Source organism: Prionailurus bengalensis, chromosome E2, assembly GCF_016509475.1.
Source record: "Prionailurus bengalensis isolate Pbe53 chromosome E2, Fcat_Pben_1.1_paternal_pri, whole genome shotgun sequence".
In the NCBI taxonomy this organism is placed as follows: Eukaryota; Metazoa; Chordata; class Mammalia; order Carnivora; family Felidae; genus Prionailurus; species Prionailurus bengalensis.
This window is the reverse complement of record NC_057352.1, coordinates 34,670,228-34,681,460: the sequence shown is the minus strand read 5'-3', so window position 1 is coordinate 34,681,460 and position 11,233 is coordinate 34,670,228. Positions and strand designations below refer to the sequence as shown.

The 11,233-nt window shown below is 45.0% G+C and overlaps 1 protein-coding gene across 2 annotated transcripts; it reads right to left on the bottom strand.

The window, feature by feature from the left end:
• Positions 1–870: 870 nt before the first annotated feature.
• LOC122494246 (ADP ribosylation factor like GTPase 2 binding protein) lies at positions 871–9,300 on the bottom strand. Of its 2 annotated transcripts, none has more exons than XM_043599273.1 (6): positions 8,949–9,300; positions 8,190–8,251; positions 5,422–5,528; positions 2,956–3,041; positions 2,647–2,743; positions 871–2,200 (listed from the first exon to the last, which is right to left on the bottom strand). In XM_043599273.1, the coding sequence occupies exons 1-6, from the start codon at positions 8,984–8,986 to the stop codon at positions 2,099–2,101; spliced, it is 492 nt and encodes a 163-aa protein (XP_043455208.1). In that variant the 5' UTR covers positions 8,987–9,300; the 3' UTR covers positions 871–2,098. The 2 variants fall into 2 exon arrangements, with proteins under 2 accessions (XP_043455208.1, XP_043455209.1); XM_043599274.1 differs by having other exon boundaries at positions 871–2,124; positions 8,949–9,299.
• Positions 9,301–11,233: the final 1,933 nt, after the last annotated feature.

Sequence of the window (11,233 nt, the reverse complement as noted above, 5' to 3'; positions counted from 1 at the left end):
TGATAAACGGGAGTCATTCCATGATTAAGACATAAGGAGGGAGTTTAGTGTTAAGATCAACTCATTTTCTTTTGGCTTAAGAGGAAACAAAATCCTAGGCAAGGTCTTACCAGTTTCTAACCTGCTAACGCACAGCCCACTGCACTGCGGATATTAACATACTTCCTCAAACAACTACCTTTTGGTGAGGCCGATGCCTCCCCGATCCTCAGACCCTGCAGTTGAAGGGTCTGCGCTTCCCTGCGCTTCCCATGGGCGAGGAGGTCTGAGCAATATGACAGGGCAGCTGTCACGGAGACTGGGCAGGATGGCGGGCTTTCTCATCCCAGCCAGCCCTGAGCCCCATCAAAGGTGGCACACGATGGCGGAAGTCCCTGTGTGGACAGAGACAGGTTTCTGGTTTTATAAAATCAGAAAGCCTATCTGCTAATAATAGTAAGCAACAGGCTTGCTTTTTTTTTTTTTTTTTTTTTTTCTGAGTGGAAAAGAACCGTTTACCTCTGCTGTTGTTCATTTTTCGTTAAGTCCACATACATGGGTTTTCTCAACCAGGTCTTCATCAAGTACTTCGGACATGCCCAGCCTACAGTGAGTAGCCCTTTACAGAAAAAGGGCAAGAAGGGAAAGCAAGGCCAGGAGGGGCAGCAATGGAAAAAGCTGGCTCTGCGAGGGCCTCTGGCTTTGAAGGACCAAAGCAGCAGTGACCCCGAGGGCAGGGGTGATAGCCAAGAAAGGGGAGGGACTCGTGGAGAATGACGGCTCTTGCGATGCACCTCCGAGTATATTCGTGGTACAAAAGTATTTAATAAGTGCCACGCATCAGTACAGAAAGAGTCTACAGCTCACGCTTTAAGACCAGAACAGCCAACCGAAGTTTATAAGTATAGTCTTATTTTTACTTAAAAAAAAAGAAAAAAAAATATATATGGAAGGTACACATTGAGAATTGAAATACTATGTCTTGTCTTTCTAGAGATGTGACATCCATGTTTTCTGGTGATTTCTATGAAACACGGCTAAATCAAGGCATACATATGACTAGTGAAGCTGTTTGTGCTCTCCCACTCATGCTGAGCCAACCCAGCGGAACACCGCCTTGGTAGGGAGATCTGGACAGGAAGGAACTGCAGAGGCCCTACTCCAACAGAAAACCTAACAAACTGATTTACACAGAAGGGTAAAGTTTTAGCAAACCTGTACGAACACTTAACATGCTGTAAGAAAGGGAGACCTTTTAGCCTACTTCCAGCATAAGCACACACTCACTGGTGCCCAGTAAACTAGGTACACCAACGTAGAAAGCATCTTTGCTTTCATAGCACTAATAGCTAAAAAGCACACAGGATATAATACTTTGATCTTTAAGTGGGTAATCATGGAAGCTCCAAGATTATAGCCACTAGGTTAGCCTGAGTATTCATCTATAAAAATAGTTATCTATAAATGCTTAAAAGAATTCTAGAAACAGACTACATCAGGACCAGCAGAAGACAGAGTGATGCAGGGACTGCCGACTGTAAGACAAGGAAGTGATTTTCACAGGTAGCTTCAGGTAAGGGGCATCTCTCGGTTATTCCTACAGCCAGGACCAGCTGGGATGGGAGCTGCTGCAGAGGGCAGCTGTCTCAAGGAACAGCCTAGAGAAATGTTCCCACACGGGTAGAAACCCCTCTGAGGCTGCAGGACTGAAACTGATGCATACAGGAAGCTGTTAGCACACAAAAAGCCTGATGGCCAGGCGGGGCCAAAGAGGGGTGGAGCTGGTGGGTTCTTCCAAATGCTGCTGACCTACCAACGTTTATGCTGGGGATGGGGTCCCCGGGGGGATGCTGGCCTCAGGCTTGCTCCAGAGGAGCCTGACTCAGGCCTGAGAGAGGGGTCTACTTGGGGAGGAGTGCTAGGATTACTGAACACAAGGTGCTTCAGGGGCCTAGGAGGGTCAGATGGACTGTCTTCTGACCCATCAATACTTAACGTCAGCAAAGAGTTGTGGAACAGAGCCCGTCTTTCCAAGATGTATTCTGTCACATAGCCAAAGCCTCTTCCAGTCTATGGGGCTGGCGACGTCCAGGAAGATATCTCTGCCTGGTGGCAGGGCCTAGTGTCGCAGATCATTCTGGGAAGCTGGCACAGGGGATGATTTACACAATGAAGTCACCACTAAACCACTGCTTAAATCCAGTCCCCGGCCTTCTTTTTCCTGCATGAGAAAAAGAATCCCAAGCGGCAAGGAAGAGGGAAAAAACACGAGTCCTTTCCTAGCTCCAAACCCTGCCTATGGCACAGGGGGAGGGAGGGTGGAAGGGGGTTATTTTGCATTCTTGTTCAGCACTGGCCCGGTCACTCATAAAAAGTATACCTCTCTTCACTGAAAAATACCTCTTTTTCCTATTAAGAGTCTGCCTTATAAGAAAGGCAAGGCAGTTAGACCTGCTTTTTGGTTTTGTCCCTCTGATTATTTAGGGATTACTTTAAGAGGAACCTGGGTCCTGCCCAGAAGGCAGCTGCTCACTCTGGACACCTTGCTAGCTGCCAGGCTGATATTGGCCAGTCATGGGGAGAAACATGGCAGCTGGTCTACTAGGAACTATCTGGAACTATCTCAATGGTTCCATGTGGCTAATGACACAAGCAAGAGGGACTTACTGCTCTGTAGTCCAGAAACATTTCCTTAAAAGCCAGAAAATCTGTGAACGTGAGCAGCATGTCAAATATGTCACCAGCCACTTCATCTTTATGATGCCTGCAAAAGAAAAGGATGGCTGTTTCATGGAAGACTGAAACAGATCCTGTCCCTTCAAGATTCCATTTGCAGATTTTAAGGGCCTTCCCACCCAGGACCTAACCTCCAAGGGCTGTAAACCTTCATGATCAAGCAATGAAAAAAAAAGGTCTTTTTTCAGAGTAAAGGAGAAAGGGAAAACAGGCAAAAATGCAGAGTCAAGTTCAACTCACTGCAAAGTTGTCGTGAAAGCTGCCATGTTAAATCCAGGAATCCGTTCCAGGAGCTGTTCTTCAATATACTTTTCTACCAAAGAAATCTGTAAGAGTGGACAGGATCTTGGTTTTAGGAAAACAAGGCGGCTTTTCAGAAAGCCTGGCCTCCAACGTTCGCAAACATCTGAGGGCCTATTTTATGTGCCAAGCTCCATGTTGAGCACAGGGGATACTAAAGAGAACCAAAATACAGCTCCTGTCCTCAGTGAGCATGTGCCCTGGCACACCACGGGAGAGAGGCATCTGCAGGTAATTACCCTGTGACAAGATGAATGCGCTAATGTAGGTAGAGACCGTGAACAGCAGGGCTCCCACCCCCCACGGCAGGAAGTAAGGAACGAAGCGGGGCCTTTTTTCTTGGGTAGATGGAATCTGTGCAAAAAGAGCGTACAGGTGCCCCTGGTTGGTTAAGCGTCTGACTTCGGCTCAGGTCACGATCTCGCAGTTTGTGTCTTTGGACCCCGTGTCGGGCTCTGTTCTGACAGCTCAGAGCCTGGTTGGGGTTCTGGGTCCTCCCTCTCTCAAAAATAAACATTTAAAAAAACGTTTAAAAAGGAATATATAAAGAAGCATACTGTTGGAGGTAATCACAGGTTCCTCATTGTAAGCTGAGGCTTGACTTGGGGAAACCATCAGGTATGCCATGCTTCTAAGGTTAAGAAAGTTCTCGAGGCTCAAACCTCTTCTCAAATGAGACTGTTCTAGGAGGCTACCGGAGGCCTCAGCACAATGGGAAGGCCCAAGGGTCCAGAGTTGAAACTCCTGGGGATCTAGCCTTGGTTTTCACTTCTATCTAACGGTCATGTGCACCCGATTAGATTACACAGTAGAAAAAAAAAACAAAACGCAGATGTCACTTGGAACAGTGTTTGAACTGCACGGTTCCACTTATTTGTATTGATAAGTACAGCACAATACCATAAATGTATGTTCTCTTCTTTATGATTTTAGTAACATTTTCCTTAGCTTCCTTTATTGTAAGGATACAGTAGTACAGAGTATCTATATAAAATACGTGTTTATCAACCATCTCCATTATCGGTAAGGCTTCCAGTCAACAATAGGCTATTAGTAGTTATGTTTTTCAGGAGTCAAAGGTTATACACAGGTTTTGTTTTTTTTAATTTTTTTTTGTTTGTAACGTTTATTCATTTTTGAGAGACTAAGAGAGACAGAGTGTGAGCGGGGTAGGGGCAGAGAGAAAGGGAGACAGAATCCAAAGCAGGCTCCAGGCTCTGAGCTGTCAGCACACAGACCGACACAGGGCTCAAACCTGTTAACTGTGAGATCATGACCTAAGCTGAAGTCAGATGCTTAACTGACTGAGCCACCCAGGCACCCTTATACATGATTTTCAATTGTGCAGGTGTGGGCACCCCTAGTCCCCATGTTGTTTAACTGTATTGTGTGCAAGTCAAAAGGTCAATATATTGTATATGAATACAATATACATATGGTATACTATATATATATACACATATATATACACATATATATACATACACACAGAGTATATGAATGCAAGGTTTAGCGAACCCATATATTGTAACTGAAAATTGGATTTTGATCAAGCCAAGCATTTTCTAAAACAGAAGCTGGAGGAGCCCCTGGGTGGCTCAGTCAGTTAAGAATCCATTCTTGATTTTGGCTCAGGTCATGATCTCACAGTCGACAGTGTGGAGCCTGCTTGGGACTCTCTCTGTCCCTTCCCTACTCACTCTCTCTCCTTCCCCTCAAAAGAAAGAAAGAAAAATAGGAGCTGGACAAAAATCATCAAACACCCTCAAGAACTGCAGAAGAAAGCAATGGGGGATTCTTTTTTTTTTTATTGAAAAAAAAATTTTTTTTTTAAACATTTATTTATTTTTGAGACAGAGAGAGAGAGCATGAACAGGGGAGGGTCAGAAAAAGAGGGAGACACAGAATCTGAAACAGGTTCCAGGCTCTGAGCAGTCAGCACAGAGCCTGACGCGGGGTTCAAACCCACGGACCGTGAGATCATGACCTGAGCCGAAGTTGGACACTTAACCGACTGAGCCACCCAGGTGCCCCAGCAATGGGAGATTCTAACTACAATTCCTGGCAGTTACTGGTGGCAGCTTCTAAAGTCCTCCAAATGTCAACATCTTAAAAAAAATTTTTTTAATGTTTCTTGTTTTTTTTTATAGAGAGAAAGAACACAAGCGAGTGAGGGGCAGAGAGAGGGGGAGACACAGAATCCGAAGCAGGTGCTAGGCTCTGAGCTGTCAGTAAAAAGCCCCACGTGGGGCTCGAACCCACAAGCCGTGAGATCATGACCCGAGCGAAGTTGGACACTTAACTGACAGAGCCACCTAGGTGCCCGAAATGTCAACATATTTGGATTCTGAATTCACATTTTAAAGAAATTCTAATCTCTGGGGAAAGAAACAGAAAACCACTTACATACTCATTAAAAATAGGTGTGTAGGTGAGTTTATTCTCTTCTGTGTCTTCAAACTCCTGGTAGTACTTGTCCATGAAATTCCTCTGTAATAACTGGAACTCGTCATCTGAACAACAGGAAAATTTTATTCTTTTCAACGGAGATTAAAAACCATTGATTTATAAATAGGCCAAATTCTGTGTCAGCAGAACTGCTTCCTAATGGTCAGTCTCTAGGAGAGGGAAAGCTAACAGTGTTTTAGGGAAGTGTTCAATAGGACGTCGATGTTCAAGTAGCCCAGTCTTTTTATTAATAAATATTAATATTTTAAAAATAGTAATTTAAAATATTTAAAAATATTTTCATAATTTAAAAATATTAATATTTTTAAAACCCAGTCTTTTTATTAATATTAATATTTTAAAAATAGTGGTAAAATCTACCTAACATTAAATTCATTATTTTTTTGTTGCAAGCCCTTCTAACATGTCACATAAAGTTTAAGAAACATATCAAACGCAGTATGCTAAAAAACCAAGAGTCACATAATATCACATTTTTCTAAGTCCTATATTTAGTATTCCACATCAATGAGTCTTCGAGGAAAGGCAGGGGAGGTGAAGCCTTCTATTAAGAGTCTAGCTACATCCTTACTGTCATACCTTTGTGGTTCCTGATAGTTTGAAACACATTAAGTATTTTATTTTACTATTTATCTTATTTACATCCCAAAGTTAGCATATAGTACCATAGATTCCAGTGATTCATCCCCTGTGTATAACACCCCGTTCTCATCCCAACAAGTGTCTTCCTTAATGCCCCTTACCCATTTAGCCCATCCCCCCACCCACAACCCCTCCAGCAACCCTCAGTTTGTTCTCTGAATTTAAGTCTCTTAGGTTTTGTCCCCCTCCCTGTTTTTATATTATTTTTGCTTGCCGTCTCTTATGTTCATCTGTTTTGTGTCTTAATTCCACATATGAGTGAAGTCACATATTTGTCTTTCTCTAACTTTGCTTTTAGCATAATACCCTCTAGGCCATCAATATAGTTGCAAATGGCAAGATTTCATTCTTTTTGATTGCCGAGTAATACTCCATTGTCTCTATATACCACATCTTTATCCATTCAATCTGTCTATGGACATTTGGGCTCTTTCCATACTTTGGCTATTGTCGGTAGTGCTGCTATAAACACTGGGGTGCACGTGTCCCTTTGAAACAGCACACCTGTATCCCCTGGATAAATACCTAGTAGTGCAATTGCTGGGTCGTAGGGTAGTTCTATTTTTAACCTTTTGAGGAACCTCCATACTGTTTTCCAGAGTGGCTGTACCAGTTTGCATTCCCATGAATTCACTTTTTTTTGAGGGCACGGAGGTGGGGGAGGGGGGTGCAGAGGGAGAGAGAGAACCCCAAGCAGGCTTCATGCCCAGTGGGGAGCCCCCAACTGTGAGACCGTGCCCTGAGCTGAAATCAAGAGTCAGACCACCCAGGCGCCCCTAAGTGTGGTTTGGTGGCATTATGTACACTCCCATTGTTGTACAACCATTACCACCATCCTTGAGTCCATTTTAAACACACCCATACGGGGTGGCCTGGGAACTCCATCACATTCCTTTCCCACAACGGAATGAAATGGATCTCTTACTTGAATATGATTTCAGCAGCTGTGGTGGGAACAGCGTAGTGATCAAGCACACGGGCTCTGATCCTAGCTCAGCCACGTCAATTGTGTGACCTTGGGCACATTTCTTAGTTTCTCTAAGCCCCGGTTTTGTCAACTAGAAAGTGAGAACGATCCTAGTAACTATCGCATAGGATTGCCAGGTGGAATTCAGATGAGGGTTGGTAGAAAGACTGGCTTATAGCCAACACCTGAACGTGAGAGAACAGGGAATTTTAACAAGTGCATACAATAATTACTTCTAAAAATAAAGGGAAAGCTTCACAAATGACCTAGACTTTAGGGTAAACACCCTGAGGTCAAAAAAGGCACACAGGGTAAGCAAAGGACAAAAGAATTCAAGGTATTCCTCAGTATTCCCCAGAAATCTTCACCTTCACACAGGACAAGGGCTTAATGGTGAAACACCTGTATTTAGGCATTAAGGGCATGAACTTTCTTGGGACCTGAAGATTACGAACGTGTGGGTCAGTGATTTTCAGACTAAACTAGACTAAGAAACATCACTAGCACCACCACAGTAAAGGTTTCTTTTTTGCCTAATTCTCAGAAAACTCAGACAAAAATTTTCTCAGAGTTTCCCCTTCCCATACATTTGTCTTAACCCTCGGGTGCCTGTTACCGCTCGTTACTTAGCAGGTCTGTGCACACCAAAAAATGAATGCACGAATAGGAACTCAGAACCCAGGAAAATACAGAACCAGCGGAAATATAGCATTTTATTTTCTTCACAGACACGCGCGCTGTGATTATGGCACTATGCTGTGGTTTATGGCACAAAAATGTTAAAACTCAAAACCAAAAAAAAAAAAAAAATGGAATTCCTCTTATTCTTTGAAATAAGTCGCTCCTGTTTTGCCAAGAGGTCTGTAACGTCTAGGGCCCCACTACCTGGATAGCTGCCTTACAAGACCTGAGTATGATTATTACTTGTTAAAACAAGGAGAACGTTTGCCTCTAAAACCACTTAATCTCACTTAACATGAGTCTGTACTACATTAAAAATTATATGCAGCTTGTTTTCTCTCAAAATTAACCCTCCAAGCTGCAAAGGTCTAAGAACTAAAGACAGCACAGGTGAGACTGTGGTAAGGAAGCTTACCCATGATAATGTCCTCTAAATATCCAACCACAGCATCAAATTCTGCATCGGAGGCGGAAGAGCTGAAAAATATACCTGGATTAGGTGCTGTTTCAAATAATTCGCTTTAAACAACTGTATTAGAGACACTTTCACACAGGTGCAAAAGAGGGCAGAAAAATGAACTTCCCATCACCCAACTTCAACAATTAAGAATGATTATTGTCTACTGTAGCAATTCCGAAGAAAACGTATTTTTGTGACATTAGGGTTCAAGGGCTCCATTTTCAGAAAACCTGTTATGACACAAGGAACTACAAAAGGGACATATAAAGGGAGCAAAGGCTCACATGGCACATCTTAAGGCTCCTCGTATTTATGTATTTCCTTCGGGTTTACTCACCGCATCTTCGCTATCACCCCCCACCTATCAGCTTGTGAGCGTGAAACTGGCGCGGGCGAGATACTGGCCAGGGGACAATTGGATTGGAAGTCCCTGGAGGTGGAGGTGGTGGAGGGTCCTCTGACCCGTGGTCGGACCTTGGCAGCTCAAACCAGGGTCAAAGCCGGGGGAATTGTGATGGAGGCGTTGATCATCGCGAGACACTCGCCCCGCACTCCCGTCCTCAGAGCTTGAACCCGGAGGTCACAGCAGCCGCACAATCAACAGGGGGAACTAGGGAGGAGCCTTGGCGGTCCCTCACCCCCACTCCACCCCTCGAGGACACCCGTTCCCCAGGGCGGAAGCCGAGGCCTCCCCGGCCCGACGGCGTCACTCACAAGGACAGGGCGAAGCTCTCTTCCTCTACGGCGTCCATCGCCGCCGCCGCCGCCGCCGCATCCACGCGCGGGGCGAGCAGGCCCGTCGGACTCTTATCCCGCCCGCGGTCCGGGCCCAGCCTGCGCTCCGCTCCTAAGAGCCCCAACCGGCATCTGGGAGGTCTCGCCGCCAACGCCGCGGCCGCTCACAGCCCAAAAGATTAGGCCCTGCGTGCGTGGCCCGTGCTTCAGGCTCACCGGCGGCAGCCTCGCGCCGGCTCGGCCCCACGCGGGGGCAGGCCTCTCCACGCGCGCCGCAGCCACAGTGAAGTACAGGCGTCAGTTACCCACAACCGCCGCGCCCCGCCTCCCGTCACCATGGCCACCACAACCCCATCCGCTGCCCCGTGGCTCCCAAGAGCCAATCACAGGCGCGCGCTGCTCGACGCCGGGGGCGGGGCAAAGATAGGGAGAGGAAGCCAGGAAAGGGATAGAGAGACGCGAGGGGAAGCTCCTTGAGCTTCAAGAGGCAAGCCTGGGGGTTACTGGGTGTTCTCTCGCTGTGTGGGGTTAAGTCTCACATCGCCCCCATTTTAAGGAGGAAGGAATCGAAGTTAAGAGCCTCAGTTTTCTCACTTGCAACTTGTCGGTAAATTACAGGATTTAAGAAGATTAAATAGTTTAAAGAGGGTTGTAAGAGCACTATGAACTGCAGACTTCTTGAGAACCAGTCCCTCAGCTTTTGAATCGGATAATGCAGACCTCTGGCCTGCCTGATTGCCAGATGCCTGTTGGGGCTCTCAAGATAGTTACTCCTTTTCATGGGAGGAAAGCCCCACTGCAAGAAGTAGACGTAACTTACATCATACAGTATTCTCTCTCTCTCTCCCTCTCTTTCCCTCTCTCTCTGTCACACACACACACACACACATCATAAACGTTATCTGGCACTTACTAGTTTCTTGGCTAGTTGGGCAAGATAAAAGTTGACACTCACTTTGGACAACGCAACCAGAAATCGGATAACTTTCAGAAAAACTCCCCTCCCAAACTGCCAGATTTTGCAAAAGGATTCCCTAGAGCTGATTTCTCTTTATTGGATCGCTAGGCATGGCTGTTCGGTTGCATTATACCTTTGGGCCAAATGTGTGTTACCTGTCTAGAGTGGTTTAAGGTCTGACTTCGGTTTGATCTGAGGGTCAGATGGCCAGCCTGAATGGACATTTTGAATGGACATAAAATAGATATCGGTGGGGTCTGCAACTAAAAATGGTTACCAAGACATAGTTGTATCCAGGGTGAGATCAGTTCTCAGAGATATATACTATCTGTATATCTATACTATATATATATATATATATATATATATATATATATATATATTCAGCACCAAGTAGAGGACAGGTATCTGTAAAGGTTTGCTGATTACCTGGACTGAGTTATATTTAAGTCAAGTACCCATTTTGCAGCTCAAAGCAAACTCAGCAAATTTCCTCATGACCTATTTTCTCTATAAACTACTTATTTCTTGTGGACTAAATGAACTTCCCACCCTTTTCCTACTTCTAAATCATATATGGAATCAGAGTAGAGGAGAAAACTTTGTGATTTCATCTGTTGCTGGTTATTATCTACTGCTGTTACAAACCATCCAAAAATTGAGTAGCCGAAAACAATTATTGTGCCCACTAATCTTCAGTTTGGGCAAGATTTGTTAGTGACAGCTAGTCTCTGTTCTACTTGTCATCAGTTGGGGTAGCTGGAATGGGGCTAGAGGAGCCTCTTCTGACATGCTCACTCACATGGCTGGCAAATAACTGTTGACTCCTGTCTGGGGGCTCAGCTGTGGATGTTGGCCAGATGGCTGGTGGTTGGAGGGGACGGGGTCCTCAGTTTCTTTCCATGTAGGTCTTCCCAGAGATGCGTGGGTTTTCTCACACCATGGTTGCTGGGGCTAAGGGCAAATATATCAAGAGACAGGAAGTGGAAGCTACCAGTCACTTAAGGACTGGGAACTGGCACAGTATCACTTCCAATGAGTTCTATTGGTCAAACAGACGCAGGCAGAATCCACCCAGGTTCTAGGGGAGGGGCATAAATTTCATTTGTAGATGAGAGGGCTATCAAAGAATTTGTGGCTATTTTTAATCCACTTCATCATGTCTGGCCTTAAGAACAAATGGGCATAAAGATAATAATAGGTACCCATATACTCAGGCATGTGCTAGTTACTGTGCTAAACATTTTTTTAAATATTTATTTTGAGAGAGAGAGCATGCACGTGAGCGAAGAGGGGGAGAGAGAGA